General features: G+C 44.7%; 1 protein-coding gene and 1 pseudogene across 1 annotated transcript; one reads left to right on the forward strand and one right to left on the reverse strand.

Moving 5' to 3' along the window:
- Positions 1-8,843: 8,843 nt before the first annotated feature.
- On the reverse strand, positions 8,844-18,207 carry MSX2 (msh homeobox 2). Its single transcript, XM_053298132.1, has 2 exons — positions 17,600-18,207; positions 8,844-11,025 (listed from the first exon to the last, which is right to left on the reverse strand). The coding sequence occupies exons 1-2, from the start codon at positions 17,940-17,942 to the stop codon at positions 10,601-10,603; spliced, it is 768 nt and encodes a 255-aa protein (XP_053154107.1). The 5' UTR covers positions 17,943-18,207; the 3' UTR covers positions 8,844-10,600.
- LOC128348356 (uncharacterized) lies at positions 13,731-13,895 on the forward strand (annotated as a pseudogene).
- Positions 18,208-18,451: the final 244 nt, after the last annotated feature.

Here is an 18,451-nt window from a genome sequence, read left to right on the forward strand (position 1 = left end):
GCTTTATTGCATTTTTGGGCTCGCCGATAGGGAGATTATCTTGGCTGCTTATTTTTCATTCTGATCTGGGCTCCCCTCCCCTCCAACTCCTGTTGCTGTTTCCAGGGGACTGAAGTTTGTTATTTAACACAGCACCTTAGTAGCCCCAAATTGGCTATTCAAAGTCATTAAAAAGCAAATAACTCTCTCTCTCTTTTTTTTTTTTAAAGTTGCTAAAGCAATCCATTACACGTCTGGGAAAATATTCTTATTTAAAACAAACTTCGGACGTAAATGCTGGCATAATCAGTTTAATAATAATAATAATAAAAATAGGCTGCGCATATTTCTTAAGGAACGTGGGCTTTGCCCCCCTCCCTTTACGAGTTTTCTTGCTTAGTCAAAAGGCAGCCTTCTTTAAAAAAAAAAAAAAACAAGTGGGGGGACCGTGTGTTTTTTGCCAAGAAAGCCTGCCTGCCGCTGTCAGACGACGGCAGAGTGTTTAATTTCCTTGAATAGCTTTATGAAGCTTCACTTGTGGATGCATATTCGTGTGGGTGCTTTCAAGTCGCTCCTTCCCAAAGACAGCCGAGCGATGTCGAGTCCCTGTTAAAGCCAGAAAGTCAACATTTGCTGGCATTTCTAAAACGGTTGCATCTTTATAGACCAAGCTTTCCACTTAAAGCAGCGGGAAGGGGATTTCCTTTGCGTTGTTAAAGAGCGTGGAAAACTGGCTTGATGGAGAGATGGGCCCGTCTCCCTTCATGGCAGCTAGCTGGCTGGGAGAAGAAGAAGCCGGAACAACTGCAGCCCCCGCCGTGCGAGCCTGTCTAACCTGTGAACTTGACATAATTCGAGGCAGAGAAACGGGGAGTCGCCCTTCCTTCTCCGGCGGTGGTCACGGCCAAGCGAAAACAAACCGCTCTGAATGGAAGATGCGAAACTGTTGGCGGTGGAATCTGTCGCACCTACTACCGCCTCACTCACACCCAGCCCCTACTGCGCTCTTATAACAACAACAACAACAACAACAAATATTTATATACCGCTTTTCAACAAAAGTTTCCAAAGCGGTTTACATAGAGAATTAATAAGTAAGTAAGTAAGATGGATCCCAGTCCCCAAAGGGCTCACAATCTAAAAAGAAAAATCAGATAGACACCAGCAACAGTCACTGGAGGGGTGCTGTGCTGGGGGTGGATAGGGTCAGCTGCTATAACCAGCTGCACTGGAAGGAAGCTTTGTTCATCTTCGTTGGATCTATATCGATATATGAATTTATAGGTATCGATCATATAGATATGAATATGAATTTCATATCTATATAAATTCAGATAGATATACATATAGCGTTGCAAAAGAACCTCAATGTGCACCCCGACCCGAAACATATTGACTTAGAAGAAACTCCAGTGGAAATCAAAGAAATGGGGGGCCCTACTTCCCCATAGTCGGACTAATGGGGAGCTGTATCCCGTCCTCTTTTGCTCTCCCTTCCTCAGTCATCTGTTTCCACAGCTGTAAGTTCCGAGCATGCATGCCTATAGAGCGGCAAAAAAGGCTCTCTAGCAGCTCAAGTCGCTTGCACCGACTGCTCTTGATAGGGATATATGGGGGAGGGGGTACTTTTGGAAGGCGAGGTTAGAAGATCTTAATGGTGTGCAGCGCGATCTGATGCCCGTTGACGGGATTCCAAAGCCATTTATTCTGCTGTAAACGTGCACAGGATTGCAGCCTGAGGCAACATAGTGAGACTTGCTTCTGAGTAAACGTGCATAACCTTGGACTACGTGAGTTCTTTTCCTCACCTCAAGTTGTTGTTTGTTGCGATCAATAATGGGCGTGGTGTTTTCATTATGAAGGCTGAGGTTCTCTGCACATGTTTTTGGACACCAGCACTTTCAGCTCAGCATGATTTAGTGCCAAGTGAGTATGCATGCATTGGATTGGGCTGCATAATTCACAGGGGCTCCCAACAGGAGAGCCAAGCCAGAAACCAAGTGCCATAGGGCTGCAATCCTAAATGCAGGCACTAAGAAGGAAACCCGATTGAAAGCTGTGAGATTTGCTTCTGATCAGGCTGCACAAGTGATAAATCATCCAGACATTATGCGGTTTGATGATTTTGCTTGGCTTTGTGATCTTGAAATTCTGCAATTCTTCTATCAGTTCGGAAGCGGCTTCTGGTCTATAAACTCCGCCCCCGCCCCCCGAGTCTAGGGGTGTGACCAGTTGAAAGGATTCCATAACAATCCAGATAGATCGATATACATATACATATACATGTCTTGTGTGTGTGTGTGTGTATACACACACACACACACACACACATATTGTATATTGTATATATACATATATGTGTGTGTGTATAATATTCACATAAGTATAGTATAAGAATTGAATATATAAGTATAGGTATTGAAATTTGAGTAGCACAGTTCACAAAAAGACGTCCTATTTTTAAAGGTGACTTAAAAGATTAAGGCTGCAAGGCTGCAGTGCAATCCTACAGTTACTAGGGTAAAAGGTCCACTGAAGCTATTTGAACTTACTTCCGTGTAAACATGCATAAGGATCCTGCATTCCTGTAGAATGCATAGTAAACATTTTACAGGGCAGAAGGATACTGCTTTGGGAGCAAGTCTCCCTTTCACGGAGATAACATTCATAAATGTTATGCAAGGAATGATCTGTTTCTATAACAGCCCAAATTGCCTGCATTGGTTAACTCGAATTGCATTGGCTACTCACAGAAAAGTCTTTATATTGGAGAAATTCCCTCTGGATCATGGAACATTCCTTTCCCCATTGTGATCTATCAGGTATATGTGTTTTCATATTAAGGCCGCACATTTCCATGAACATAAGTTCCGTTGAACTCCGTGGGAATTTTTGTGACGTGCAGAGATTGGGGGAGGATGCCCTATATATTTCAGTGGGGGGGAGAGTAGCAATATCAGACATAGGTGGTTTTTTCCCCAAAATACTCTCCAGGGTTCCAGGGTTCAAGTGATACGTACCGTATTCATTTAACGTTCTAGAGAGGGATTGTGATCTGAAAGAGAGAAACCCTGAGAATTAATAATGACCCAGATTCTGCTATTTAAAAGTATAAAGAGGAAAGAGGGCGAGAGACGAGTAGGCTTGTAGCAGCCCGATCCTATGTATGTTTACTCAGAAATAAACCCTGAGTTCAGTGGAGCATGTGTAAAAGTGCCTTTGTTACGCATTTATCCAAATCAGTGAGTATGCATAATACGTTCATACAGGGCTGTAAGTTGATCGTCAACCACATCAACATTTTCCCATAACAAACAAAAATATAGACCTATCTTAAATTTGTCTCTGCACATACAAAAAGGGAAAGAAAGCGCGGGCGCAGGCACACACACACGGCTAGCCTGATCATGCCGTTCTGTCTTCACTACATATATTGTGGACACATATGTGCCAACAGTGTTCCAAGAATCCCCACGTGTTGTAGACTACAACTACCAGCGTACCAGCTGCAGTGGCCTTTGGCTGAGGATCACGGGAGTTGTAGTCACCAACATCTTGGAATCCCTATTACGGGGAACACTGTATGCCAGTATATATGCAGTATACACTATAGTACACCACTGCCTGACATCTAGACTGTTTCTCGATGGAGTACCTAATCAGTACTCAGTAGGTACCTTAGGTACAGTAGTACATTAGTCACAGTCTGACATCTAGACTGTTACTCTGGAGTTCCTCTAAAGGACTTCTGAATTCCAGCAGGATTTCCTCTAGTAAATTTAGTCAGGAGGACGCCAAGCACGGTGTCCAGATTTGAAAACCATAATAATGTCTAAATCTGTATGAGCATGACTTTTATGAGAACTTGTTGCTAGCTTTATTGCTAAAAGTAATGATGAGAACGCCCTTGTCCTCTGTGACAAGCGTGAGCTCCATCAGGAGCTGTCAGTGACCGGCGTCTCCTGTTTAAAGGCCGCCTTCTCCGCCGCCTTGGAGCTCAGGGCTGCAGCGGCCGCGCCGGCCTAAATTGTAGGAAGCTTGCGGCAAAGTCGGGCCTGGTGGGTTAAATCACTGGCCCCGAGTGGATCCCTAGGGCGGCCCACTTTTGATATTTGGGAGCAGATGTTGCGGGCGAGGTAGGTGGGAGGGAGGAGATGTCTCTCAAATGGACAGGCTCTGAATCCACCCTGCCTGCGCAGAGGTATCACCCGTCTGGGTTCTTCTTCCGGATTAGGTGTGGAGTATAGAACCTGGACCAGCCCCTGAGCAGAGAAAGCTCAGCCCTATATGCGCCCTTACTTTTGAGAAAACCCGTTGGTACCCACGAGAGGTGCAGTCTTGAGCAGGTTGACTCAAAAGTAAGGACTGCCTTTGAGCTCAAGGAATCTCAGTTCTCAGCTAAGTGCGTATAGGACTGCAGTCTTAATGTCCAGGAAACTTGCATAGGACTGGGCTGCGCACTTCAATGTCCACACCCCTTGAACCGGAGTCGCCCTGCCGGAGTCATTAAAGGCTTCCAGCGAGACAGGCTTCAGTGCCGTAGGCTCGCTCTGCTAGGCTGCAATCCATCCACACAACGCCCGCTGCTACAAACAAACAAACTCTTGAAAAAATTGAGACAGACTGCCTCTCATCACAATACTCTAAGCACATTTTCGTCACTTCCAAACTCTATGGAAGTCAAGGGCTGTATGTGTCTGACTGAGACAAAACAGTTCGTGTCAATGGGCGTTTGATTTCAGGTGGCCAAGCACCGAAATTGCGGGACACACGCGAGAAGTTATACAAAGGAAATGGGCTGCTCTTGGTCCTTTTCAGCACAAGTGGATGGCGAATCTTCATTCCCATCGGCTCCAAATGTATTGTGGAAATGCTTCATTGCAGATCTTGAACTGTGCAGTCACTGGCAGAACACAGACGGTTCAGTGGGGTGGGCGGGTGTTTCAAGCCAGAGACTGCATCTGCTCCATTCCCTAGTGGTGGTGAAGATTTAAAAAGTGATCATCTGGATTGAAACGTACTTCAAAAAATAAATAAGTAAAGAACCGTCTCCCACTGCCAAAAGTTACTATATTTGACAGCGTTTGTGTGCCTGTGTGGGTGAGAGAGAGAGGGTTGAGTGAATTGCATTGCGCAAGTACAGTACAATGTCGGCCCCGTTCCAGAGTAGTGGCTGCTTGGGACTTACTTTCTTAGTCGAATACTCAGAATCAGATCCCACATGGGATGAAAGCTGCACACCTACTCGACAGTAAGCGGGGTAAAAATGGGTCTAATAAACAAGCAAGCTCACTGGGACCTACTTCTGAGTAAAATGAACACGCCTAAGTTCGGGCCCTAGTTGTAAACCCAAGAGGCATTTGGAAAGCCAAGAGGCATTTGGGCTTCAATCAAGGGGCACTTTTAGCATGTCCTTTCGAACTCCGTGGGGTTTGCTTCCGAGTCCACGACCACAAGATCTTCGTGACCACTCGGCGTTTGACGATCAGGGCCTTACCAGGGCGGGGAAAGGCTAATCCGGAGTGCCAAGAAACTCGGGGGTCTCAAGGACGCTCCGGACTGAGAGCAGATGCCCTGATTTAACAGAGCCCCACTAGCCGCTTGACCTCTATAAAAAGCAGGAAACCCCGGGGTTTGGCAGGAACGTGACGACATGAAGGGCAGACTCCGCAGCGTCTGATGGCCACTGGCTGAGCCGTGCAAAAAGGCTCATTCCTAACTGTTTGTGTCAACAGCTCCGTCGCGGGGGAATTCAAGAGCCGGGGGCGGGGGAGCTTTTCATGTCCTCCTCGGTCGTCTTCCTCAGCCAAGCCAGACGCCGCTCATCAAGTGCGAACTCAGAAGGCAAGGCTCCGAAGCCTTTTTTCACGCTGCGGTTGTTTTCTCCGTCTTTTTGGAACTGCGGCATATTTATTGCTCCAGTTATTGTTTGCTTTCTACCGGAATTTAAGAAAGCGTCCCTGGTTAGATCAGATGCCGGCAACCGAACCCCAATCTCTCTCTCTCTCTCTCTCTCTGAATCGCATCTGTTTTGTGTCAGAAACTACTTCGGGAACACAATTCCAGTTTGCATTCAGCTCACCCCCGTTAAAGAGTCGCCATCGCCGCTCCTTGATCAAGGGGGGTAATGATGAGTCAGCAGCGCCTCTTCCGGGGCTTCCTTGGATGTAATTGATTCAGTTTACACACATCCATACACAGTTGCCTCCGGGGCACCTCCCGTGAGGGCTGTGATGAAATCTCGTGCGCGTGTTTTAAAGCAGAAAATCCCTCCCTATCAGAAAATCGGCTCTTCAATTAACTCGGTCTATCTGCCAGCTTCGATTCAAGCGGGTCAATAAATTGGGCGCCCGGGTGAGACTCCACTTCGAAGAGGCCGGGAATTATCTCTGCTAAAAGGGGAAGGGGAGGGGGGAATTTCTTCCTTCAACACCCTAGCCTTCTGCAATAAATCTAGAGTCCCTCGCAAGATCACGCCTAACACCCTTAAAGCTCCCTTGCTCAAAGAATTTCCAGCGCGGAGATTTCCTAGTAATCCCTGACACCGCTGATTTATGCCAAAGAACTCCGGCTCTCTTTGCTTTATAACCCTCCCCTGGCTCAGTTATTTTTAAGGGCATCCAGGATCACCGAGGCGCGCTCTCGCTCTCGCTCTCTCTCTCGCTCTCCTCTGCTAAGTTCCCTGCAAATCGTTCTGTTAAAGAGAAAGTCTTTTTCTCCATTTTTATAGCGCAGCTATAAACGATAATTAGAAACGTCTGCCGCGGAAAGGGAAGGGAGTCGGACTTTAAAGCAAAGCAAAGGCGGCGGCTCCAATCCGGTTTCTCGTTTAAACACCCTGCTCCTGATTCTGCGAGAAAAGAGCACCGTGCTTTAGAAGGCTTTGGCTTTTGTGGGCGCTTCTTAGGCTATGGGGGACATTGTCCTGCTCGGACTGTGTTGCGTGGCAGGGAGAAATGCAGTAGGTGACATATCTCCCATAACCGAATCTCTCTCTCAAAGTGGCAGCCTTACTCCAGAGCAGGTTCACCCAATCAGACTGCTCTTCTAGAGTAAGTGGCTTGAGGCTCCGACACCAAGGACTCGAGGCCCTCACCAAATAAAATCCCACAAATCCGAGTTCGAATCTTGCCTCTGCCAGGAACTCACCTCCAGCAAGCCACCTTCTTTTAGCCTCTGCCCCCTGCATCTGCAATTCGGAGATATTAACCTATCTTACAGGGCTGCTGCAAAGAGCATGGACAATATCTGCCTACACTCAGTGGCTTTGAACACTTTAGGACTGCACACTCCTATGCTCTCATAGCAGCTTCTGCGTTAATACGTGCAGGGGATCGGGCTGTAAAATACTATGTAACAACCTGCCTAGCGAGCAGGAGGCTGTTGGCTCGAATCCCCGCTGGTGTGTTTCCCAGAATATGGGAAACTCCGAAATCGGGCAGCAGCAATATAGGAAGGTGCTGAAAGGCATCATCTCAAACTGCGCGGGAGGAGGCAATGGCAAACCCCTCCTATATTCTACCACATGACTCTGTGGTCGCCAGGAGTCGACACTGACTCAACGAAACAATCTTTCCAGGAGTCGACACCGATTTGACAGCACAACCACGCTGGTAGGAGCGTCTTTGGACTGGACTCCTTTTCATCTCCCATCCCTTTCCCTCTTAAGTGAGATTAGGTATTTCAGAACAATGTTGGCTTTAAAACCCAAGATTCTCTCTCTTCAATGTATTTCAGTGGAGCTTCGCTTCCCTAAAGCAGTGGAAAGTTCTGATTAGGACAAAACGGAGCAGTGTGTTCTATTGTAAAGGTCCCACAACTTCAACGCGTGATGCACTTTTCAGACTAAGAAGGGGCTTCCATCAAAAGGCACCTCTGCCCCAGAAAGTTAAAACAAGGTCAGATGATAAATGGGCTAACTCGAAGAGTCCCACCCCATCCTGTAAGAAAAAGTAAATTGTTTCAACGGAGCTCGTCACCAGTTGGGAATGCAAAAATCACTCCCTAATTAAGGACAAGGACAAAGCTCCAGGCAACATTCACAAACAGCACGGGTGCATAAAAGCGTCAACAGAGCCGAGCTTGGGGAAGTCAGAACTATCACGGGCAAGTATTGGCTTGACAGTACCCCGCCTCCGAAGCTAACTCGTCAGCTTCAAGCTGCCAAGGGTCAGCCACCCAGTACTATTACTGCTGGACTACCTGGAGAATAGTCCGGGCTTTTAAGCCGGGTGACTGGTACAAATGTGTGTTTTTAAAAATAATGTTGTTTCCAATAGTAGTGGTAGCAGTAGTATAGCCCTCATTATTTTAAGGAACTCTTCCCTAACATTTATCTGGTGAGGACAGCAATCTCATGTGCTCACTTAAATTTCGAGTTAATCCCATCCAACTCAACAGGATTTACTTTGTTTTGGAGTAAGCGAGCACAGCAGGACAGGGCAGCACAGGGGATAACTGCAAGTCAGCTCTGCCGCAAGTTTTAAGGGAACCAGAGGTTTCCTTGTGACTCGCTCCATCCAGAGATGCTACTTACCCACTGGTGGAAACAATTAGTAATGTTACCAAAGTCACTTATGAATGAAAATCACTTTGTTTGCAAAGTGTCAAAGCAAGATTATTAAAAGGGATGTTAAATTCAAAACCAAGAGGCCAACTTGCATGATCTGCAGTTTCTACATTGCCTCTTGGCCACTGGTTTTATTTTCTTTCTGACTGAAGTTTAAGGAGAATGGAGATGTATTAACATAAAGAAAGCCTGAATTATCATAACTGAGTATTTCTTTGATCTTGACCCAGAAACAGCAGAAATGGCATTAGACTTTTTTTTAAAAAAACCCAAGCACTGACAAACCCACACACAATTAAACAAGGTTTTTTAATTTAATTCTAAATAAAACAGATAAGAAATAATAAATCTTCAATAAAATATATAAAATTGTACAAGGCGTCCCTTTCAAAGGGATTTTAATATGCTGGGTGTAAAAGGGTAGAATGGAGCTAATGGTCAGGGTTCACAACAACACAGCCTGTAGCAGGGTGAGGGAAGGGGGGGGGTGAATCTTGTGGCTCCGATTCTTTTTATAACATGCCAGAAATACATCCCGGAAAAGTCCTGTCTTCAGCAATCTGCATCCTCTATTGACATTTTACCACAAAATTTAGCAATAGTAATAATCATAAAATAATTAGAGTAATAAAAATGGGTTATATAGTACCAAGGATGCTAAACCAGCACTCTCCCTCTCCCCTCCATGCACAAATGAAAAGAAAGGGTGGGTAGCCCCATCTTTAGAGTGGGTGGCACTATCTGGTTCTATAGGCTTGTTTGGTTTTCTGGATCGATGGGTGTTTCAGGAAATGTTTAAGCATAATTCCTTTTTACAAGCTAATAATGGTTAAAGCACAGACTATTGCAATAAAACAACTCTGCAACATGGTTTTGATAGTAACTCTGCACGCACACGCGCACGCACACACACACAGTGGACAAATACACACACACCTCTGAAGTTACACTTCATACCTCTATCATATTTTTTCCTGATATCATCAAAAAGCCAAGTGTCCATGGACTTAAGTGGCAATTATTCAGCAAACAAGGACGAATGGAATCAATTCAAGACACAACTCTTTCAAACCTTTCGGCCCTCCTTCGCCATTGCATACCCCCCCCCCCCCACTCCTTATGTGATGCTTATGAACAAGAATCCACTTCTAGCTAAGGATTGGGAAATTATTATTGGCATCAGTCCTTTGCATAGAAATCCTTACACTACTTCCTTTGGGTCAATCCCAGTTATTTCCATGGAACGATTCTACAGCAAGTATTTCAGGATTGCCATTTTAAACAACTGTATTCAAAGAATCCCAGAATCACCTTACTGGATCAGACCAAGGTCCAGCTAGTTCTCTGTTTTGCATTCTGAACCGGTAAACTGCTTACACTTCAGTTTTAACAACCGGAGTGGTTGTTGTGTAAGATCCATGGGGAAATGTAGAAACTGGCCCAGTTTGGCTATTACTTTAGTTTTATTTTGGGTTTATTCCTTTATAAACTGAACTCAAGTATATTCCCCCACCCAGTCAAACAACAAACTAAAGGCGGTATTCCTACCTACATGCACTCAATTAGGAGTAACCACCATTGCATACAGTGAGACTTACTTATGAGTAAACATGCATAGGATCAGGATGCCACCTTTTCATTTTAAACAATGTTCTGTTCCCACTTTTAAAAATCCCATGACTTGATAGCCACTGGGAACGTGTGTGTGTGTGTGTGTGTGTGTGTGTGTGTGTGTGTGTGTGTGTGAAATTCTTGATTTAATGATTGATTCCTCACCCCCATGTGCAGTATAAACAAACTATATTAGTTTAAGCATGTATGTTCAAAAAAAACCTTTCTTTCAGGATCAGATTCTGAGAGTTGAGATCACAACTAGCTGGTTCCCCAAGCTGCAGAATACAGGCTCTGCTTTGCTTTCAAACTCCTATATACTCGATAAGGCACATACAAACATGCAGGAAAATGACCACTACTGGTTTTGTACTGCACTCTTGGGACTGGGCAAGATCCACCAGGAAGTCTATTGCATTGCTGCTTTGCTTGATGATCTTCTTATGATAAGTGGTACATGCTATATCCAACAGGAGTAGCATAGAGTCCTACAGGTGGGATGGGAAGCACAGGTCTGTGAAAGGGATACGTTGTTCCATAGAGCGAGGCTGCCTGGAGGGGGGAGTTGATGGGGAAAGGGAGGCTGAACCCAGAAGGCAACATGGGCTTGGCTGCCATTTTTAACTTCTCCAGCTCTGCTTCCTGCAGTCTCTTTGCCTTGGCTCTCCGGTTCTGGAACCAGATTTTGACCTGGGTCTCTGTGAGGTTCAGCGAGCTGGAAAACTCAGCCCTTTCAGCAATCGAGAGGTATTGCTTCTGACGGAATTTGCGCTCTAAAGCCAACAGCTGGGAGGTGGTAAAAGGTGTTCGAGGTTTCCGGTTTGTCTTGTGTTTTCTCAGTGTGCAGGCTGTGGGACTCAGGTGTCCTGGAAATAAAAACAAAGATCAGTTATTGGAGAAGAAAATGAGAGCTGCCAAATCCGAGGAAAGCAGCCGAGTAAAAAAGTATTCGTGAAGAAGATGGGATCATAATGGTTTCAAAATATTAAGAATAAGAAATGACTAATATTAATCAAATTATGGAGAAGAGGAGTGTATGGATGGGGAAAGTAGCATGGCGCCGTTTTGCCCAAGATTTTTTTGCTAAATCTGGCGTATCTCACACACACAGTGGGACATCAAAACACTAAGATAAGAGGTTTGGATTAGGGAGAATACATGGGGTTATGTTTATGTGAAGGCATATGAAGAAAAGCAGAACACAGTAAATTCAGATGATATGAAGGCCTGCATTTTTAAAATGGAGGAAGGGAATAATGCATTACTACTGCTTGCAATCATGGCCTCAATTCTTAACACAGATCTTTAAAGTCTGGATTTTAGCAAAAACATACTGATAGGTGAAGACATGTCTTCCCACTCTAAGAAATCTCACACTGGATAAAAGCAATGGCCCATCCAGTCTGGTATCTTTTTCTGTATTATTTTTCATGTCACCAATATAATTTACTGAAGTTACAGCATTTGATCTGCAATGTTTAACATCTTGGCAAATCTAATAAGGGTTTACTTTGCCTTTGGTACTCAAATGGAAACAACTAGCTCCATGTTTCCAACTGATTGCTGTTTCATACATTACACAAAAGCAAACCTTGGATTGTCACCAAGTGTACACTTTACAGGGAGTTGCAACTAATCATGGCCTCCTGAGGAGCACACCTGTACAATTCCAGTTTCACCCACACTTTCAAACATACACTGTATATCCACATCTTGGATATACAGCTAGAAAACAGTGTGTGAAGTTGCTACAGAATACCATTGTACCCCAACTGAGGACCCTACAGGCTACAAGTAAGTACTGAATCCCTTTCAAATGGGTTATTATTACTTCTGCTACTGCTCATTCCTTACACTAGCAGGAATCCAAATTCTATAAAGGATACAGAGATTTAAAGCAGGCAAATGGAGGATTGAACAAACCATGATATGCTGATATGTATACTGAATTTTAGATATCAGTTTGGCCACAATTATAATATCCAATGTGTGAAGGGATGTTTTGGGGGGTTTTTTTAGAGTCAGAATGGCGAAGACATTGGCCACAATGCTTCTGAAATAATATGGCACATGGCTACATATACCTGCATTTCCATATCACTCTACAAGACACCATGGAGAGCACAATTCTTCCTGGCTTTTGCCTAGAGCAGCACTGCAAGCCATCTACGAAGACTAGTCTGTTGCCAACAGCTGTTCATCTTCCTTTTCTGCAACAGTTCCCTGTAGTACTTCTCAGTGAGAGAGCCTACAAACATTAACACAGGGAGTCTTGTGGCACCTTAAAGACTAACTCCGCTTGAAGGTGCCACACAAGACTGTTGCTTTTTGCTGCTACAGACTAGCAGAGCAATCCACCCTGGAAGCTACAAAAGTATAGAACTTCTGAAAGTTGCTGATTGGGAGACCAGGATCATAATATGCTATGCATGTGTGCCTCCTAGTAAGACATAGGGAAACAAGGATTTAGACAGGTCATTACTGAAGCAGAAATATTAGCATGGAATACATTACTAAAGGAATGAGTTATTGGTAGCAGCTAAATGGTGGTTGTTGTTTTTAAAGGCTCATATAAATAAATGCATCCCCAGCCACCACTTGCCATGATTGATCCACTGTGAATGACATCTTTGATCAAAAATTTTAGTCTGCGCTTTCTTTGCCTGAAGACACTGCAGTAGGGTCTGATAAAAAAGTTTTTGTCTTTGTTCACTGCAAAAGCTTTTATTGAAATCAATGGTGGGGCTTGTGTGATCTGTGAGCAAAGAGCTGACTGTCACACACCCCTCCCCACAATTTAGTTTAGAGTATATTCCCAGCCAGCAACAAAAAGAAAAGGGGAGAGAAAGAGAGAGACATCCTGATTCAACATGTAATTTTATGACACGTGCTGATCTTTAAAAATATACAGCTACAAAACATCTGCAGCTAATATAAGATGCGGAATTTGTTTCATATCTTGTTCCATTATGACCCAAAGCCTGCAATTTGCATAGTAATCGCCTCAACTTTCTTTAGCACAATTTACATTTCAGTAGGACTTCTTCCAGGATTCAGCAATGCTCTGATGATGTGAGGGCAAAAAGGAATTGCTAACATAAAAATCCTGAATATATTTAACATGGAAAGAAGGTATTCACTGTAGTCACAGGGGTTTTCTAAAAGTATATGTTGAAGACCACAAGGTTAAGGAGATCACAAGACAATTCATTTACAGAAGAGTTTTGTTTGAAAGGTTGGTTTCAAAGGAAACTGTTGTCTAGGATAAGATTAAAACTTAAACCTATCAGAGTTAAATATGTGGCACATTTCAGAATCAATGTTCGTGTTGTCATGTCAACTGTTTAGAAGAAGCCGTATTTTTTCATACCCATCTTTTCTGGTATTTTTCAAGATTCAAAGCATAGATTTGGAAATTAAATATGTACTTTGGATAAAGTATGAAGGGGCTAGAATATGTTAAGGTAAGTTTTCAGTCTCCCCCAGTTCTCCCCAAGTAAAGCAAAGCACGGGATGATTTGTTAATAACTATTCTATATAGTTCAGTTTATTGTGAGCCTTTATCAAATACACAGATTTCTTGGCCTTTTGGCTAAGAGCAAGTATCATTCTCTAATAAAAGTCAATCTGTTCTTATCAGTTTAATATCTGATACTTCCTCTATTTGAGGACTGTATATTCTAAATAGTTTCTATGGTCTAGGCAAGAATTTGCGCAAAAAAACAACAAACCCTGTCTGCATACAATGAATTACATTTTAGCAAACAGCACAGTACAGTATCATCAAGGCCTCTTACAGAACATAGAAGGTTACTTTACTGGAATTCAGTTTCATATTTTCATGGGAACAAATGTCTGTGTCCCATTAAGAGTCCTTTAAGATGACAAATCTTCAAAAGCACAGGCCCGAATTGCTGCTTGGAAGTAAGTCCCGTTGAATTTAATGGGATCACACCTAAGTAAGTGTGTGTACAGCTGTAGCCTGAATCAAGAGGGGTCCTTTTATTTTCCTATCAAAATATAAAGTACAAGAGGACAGTCTAAATGCATTCTGTTTGGCAATACAGAGAGCAATGGTATAACATGAGAGTATTTGGGGAGGTCGTGCTTCAAGTGAAGGAAACTACGAAGAAGGGCCTCCATGAACCACTATAGCATAACATTGGTTTCAAAAACCATAATACTACTTGGCATGGCAAAACATGGATGTTATTATGTTGATGAGCTAATCAAGCAGGCAGTCTGTATACTATGAACTTTAATCTATTTCTCTTTCAAACTGATTTGAAATAAGATATCTGCTCTTCATAGTACAATGACTTAAAAATGACAGTCATACAGTTGTTTTTACAATTTGCTGGCTATATAATTTTGAAGTGGCATCCCCCATAGTTTATACTACAATTTAATATTTATTTATGTGTTTTAAAAAATCCTCTTCATTTTCTGGAGTTTTATTTTTAAGACAAGCTATTTTCTTTTCCAGGGAAGATGCACTCTAGGTTGAGAAAGCATTTTTCTTCACAGGCAAAAGGAAAATGTTTGAGAGCCAACCAGACCTAAAAAGCTGTAGGTAGGTTTTAAGAATCCTTAGAGTGAGTGCTTTGTATAGACTCTGAGTTTAAAACGCCACAATTCTGGTTCCCCCTTGCCCTCACTTCATTTGGAAGCACATTTTCTTGGAAGTTCCATTGAAATCAGGGGAAACTGTTGCTTTCAAGTAAAAACTGTCTAAGATGAAGTTCTCTCAGTTGGTGTTTTCTTAACCAGTCAGTTCCTGAAACCCAAACACAAGTGAAATGGCCACAGATAAGAGTGAATTCTGTAGAAAGCTATAAAGAAATCCATATGCTGGAATCCCAGCAGGTAGTTAGGTATTGCTGGTAAAACAAGACACACAGACACAAGAGGAAGCCTATAATGTTGTTCAGATATAGCATTGCCAGAAGTTTTGATGGCTTAGGGAAACTGGCCAGTATGCAGGGGCGTAACTACCATTAGGCAAGGGGAGGCGGCTGCTTGGGGGCCCCCATGCCTCGAGGGGCCCCCCAGAGGCAAGTCACATGAGGCAAGTCACATGACTGTATATTGTGAATTGTGTGTGTGCATCAGCGAGGGGCCCATTTTAAATTTTGTCTCTGGGCCCACTCCAGCCTTGTTACGCCTCTGCCAGTATGTCTTATTCTGCTGTTCAGATATAGCATTACTGGAGGCTTTTACTGGCTATGGAAATATGGTCAGTCCTATGCCCACTTATTTTGGGAATAAATCCCATCCTCTTGAAATCAGTGGGACCCATTTCTGAGTAAATGTGCATAGGACCAGGTGGTAAGGCAAGCGGATATCTGGGGTGAGGGCAGGGAGGAAGCTAGGCCTTGGTTGCCTATATGGGGACTTCAATGGGAATAGTGTGGAAAATCAAGAGATAGGAATAGATATTGCCATATATTGTTCATGGCAACTGTTGCTTTATGGAAAAGCATTTTGTATATGTCAGAAAAATAGTAATTTATACTCTGATCCTACCTCTGCTTAGAATCAGGGTATAAATTACTATTTATTTATTTAGTATTTACTTAGAAGTAAGTTCCATTAAAAACAACTCACCTGGGGCAACTTAAATACTAAAAAAAAAAAAGTGGAGGGCAGAAGCTTTGAGCATCAGAGGCTACTTCATCAAGTACTTCAGATGCTGTGGGCTTTCTGACCCATGGAAGTTTGTGCCACCCAAAATGTTACAACATACATGGGTAGGAAACAGAGCTGTCTTACTGGGAAGTTTCCCACTGTTGCCACAGTCTTTGTCACCAGGCCCTTTAAAAAGCAACCAGATTCTGTTGCTACTGCTGCAATAGGTTAGCATGGTAACATCTGTAATGGATTTTTTCTTCATTTTTTTTTAACCTGGTCTGGAGAAAATTGTAATAAAAGTCAGGTAGATGTATGATGGTATATTGGCACAACGGAAACGAGAGAAGGATGCCAGAAGCTTGTGGAGAAAATTGTAGAACATGATAAGTCAAAGCTCCAAGCTAAAAGACTGAATAGTAAAAGAAGTCCTTTTAGAAAATCGCTTCTTGAAACGCGAGTGTGGAAATCCAGACATGATGAAACAGACTTTGGAAAATCCACCATTACTACTGAAATATAGCCCAAGGACGGGTGTTCTAGTTGCGGCAAGATCTTTGGTGCGCAACGGGGTCTGCTGAAAGCCTGTGAGAAAAAGAGCAGAACGCTTGGGCGACGACGGGCAGAACAGGAGGAGGGCTGGAGGGAGCCGTCGATTTTCTCCCTGAAGCTTAACATATCAGTCGGGCAACTCTCTGCCCAGTTGAAGTGAAGGGAGAAATTCTCAGCTAATGATTTAAGAAACCGTTTCGATCCTTCCCCATTCTATTTGTTTTTTCTGCTCCTGGACGGCTTTTGGAGGCCCCACAGCGGGCTCCTTTTATACCGGCGCGCAGTTAGAGTAAATAAATACAATTTGAGGTGCGCCTGGAAGCCTCGAGGCAATCTTCGGTTACAGGTGCACAAGAGCAGGCAACAGAGGGCGATTACAAGAATGATCACCTATTCCCCGAGTGGGGAAGCCTGCGATTCTTTTTCCAACTTCCTAACAAGAAAGAACCAGCAAACATAGAGGAATGAGGGGAGAGTTCTGCTCACACGGGAGCTGGAAAAGCAGAGAAACAGGCTCGCCAAAGGACAAAGGTCCGATTTGACTGGGATCCATCACCCTAAATAACTAGACATGGAAACACCCGATCATATCCCTCCTGCCGATTAGAGCGGAAAGGAGGCATGATTAATATGGGCTGAAGGGAGCGGGGGTCACTGGGGCTTGGGAAACGGGTCTAGGCAGGTTGGAACCCCCGAAGTCATTGACGCCTGGCTGTTGGCGAATATTTGGACAGTTCCGCGCACCGCTTGCGGCCACTTTGGAAGAGATCGCGCCGGCAATGCGGCAAGTTTGTTTTTGCGACTATTAGCTAAATCACATGCAAGCAAAAGCGGGGGCTGGGGGCGCTTAAGGCTGCGGCCACAATACCGCGCCAAGCTATTAACAGGACATGATCCTTGTTTGCCTGGAGTCGCGGTTTGTGTTTTTTCCTTTTCAATCTGCCTCAGTTTTTCGCGAGCTCGTCCGGAAAACGGCCTGTCCGGGTCCCTGCCGTTGCACGACCCGACTCAAGCCTTCCCTTCCCTCCTCCTCCGGACTCAACTCGGGGCAGCACCGGCGGCTCTTTGGGGAGCTCCAACAGGGGCGCGGAGGGCGGGCGGCTGGTTCCTCTAGAGCTGCGGGAGCGCCTTTCGCTTTGTCCTCCCTCCCCGCACTCCCCATTCATTTGGCGGCGCCTCGCCTCCCCGCAGAGCAGCCTCAGACGGGACTCTCCGCGCCCGCTTGCCCGACCGACCCCGATCTCCAGGACCAATACTCACTTGGGGGAGGGGAGTATCTGCCGGCCTCTGGCATCCACGCAGTGCCATCCTCGGAATTCTCGGATTTAACCGACGAAGTCTCGAAGGTTTTTGTAAGTCCCCCGGGGCTGGGAGCTTCCCGGGAGACGTGAGCGGGCAAGAGCAGGTTCCTGGAGGTGCCCAAGCCAGCCGCTTCGATGCCTCCTGCGCTCACCTCTCTGGGGGGCTTTTTGTCAGACATGAGCGCTTCCACACTGAAAGGCAAACTGGAGACCTTGACTTTGTGGTGATCCTCAGCCCCAGCGGCGGGGCCCTCTTCGTCCGAGGAGGAGAGAACCTCCTTCGCCTTGGAAGGAGAAGCCATCGCGGCGCAACCTCGCAAGGATCCCTGTCCAGAGAGGTGCCGCCCGGAGTCCCACCACCGCGACCGCCTCCTTCTTCTTTCACTCCAGACCACTCAATCAATCTCTCGCTTAAGCGCTCCAGGACGCACCAGCTCCGCTCACATCAGCCCCAACAGCCGAGCAACTTTTTTTCCTCCCCTTTTTTGGGAGACTTCTGGCTGTTTCCTCCTTTGGGAAGTTGAGTAAGCGCGGCGCAGCCAATGGGAGCTGACGGTGACGGTGACGTAAGGCGATGACTCATGTGATTGGCTCTAAGCGGGTATGAGCATAGATTTTTTTCCCCCTTTTAAATAAATTAGAAGTTAATGACATGGGCAGCAAACGGAGCTGTGTTATTAGGGAGCTTTCCAGTGCTCCAACTCTGCTGCCTAAACAGGAAAGTCGCTGGAGTAATTAGGACGATGACATGAAGAGGAAACTCTGAGAGTGCAGATTTCCCCCCTTCCTTCTGCTCATACGTTTGAAAGCT

This window comes from Hemicordylus capensis, chromosome 2 (genome assembly GCF_027244095.1).
Source record: "Hemicordylus capensis ecotype Gifberg chromosome 2, rHemCap1.1.pri, whole genome shotgun sequence".
Taxonomy (NCBI): domain Eukaryota; kingdom Metazoa; phylum Chordata; class Lepidosauria; order Squamata; family Cordylidae; genus Hemicordylus; species Hemicordylus capensis.

Coding starts and splice junctions, on each gene's coding strand:
- MSX2 (XM_053298132.1), bottom strand. CDS start 17,942: ATGGCTTCTCCTTCCAAGGCGAAGGAGGTTCTCTCCTCCTCGGACGAA. Junction 11,026..17,599: donor CAGATACTCCCCTCCCCCAA/GTGAGTATTGGT, acceptor TTTTATTTCCAG/GACACCTGAGTCCCACAGCC.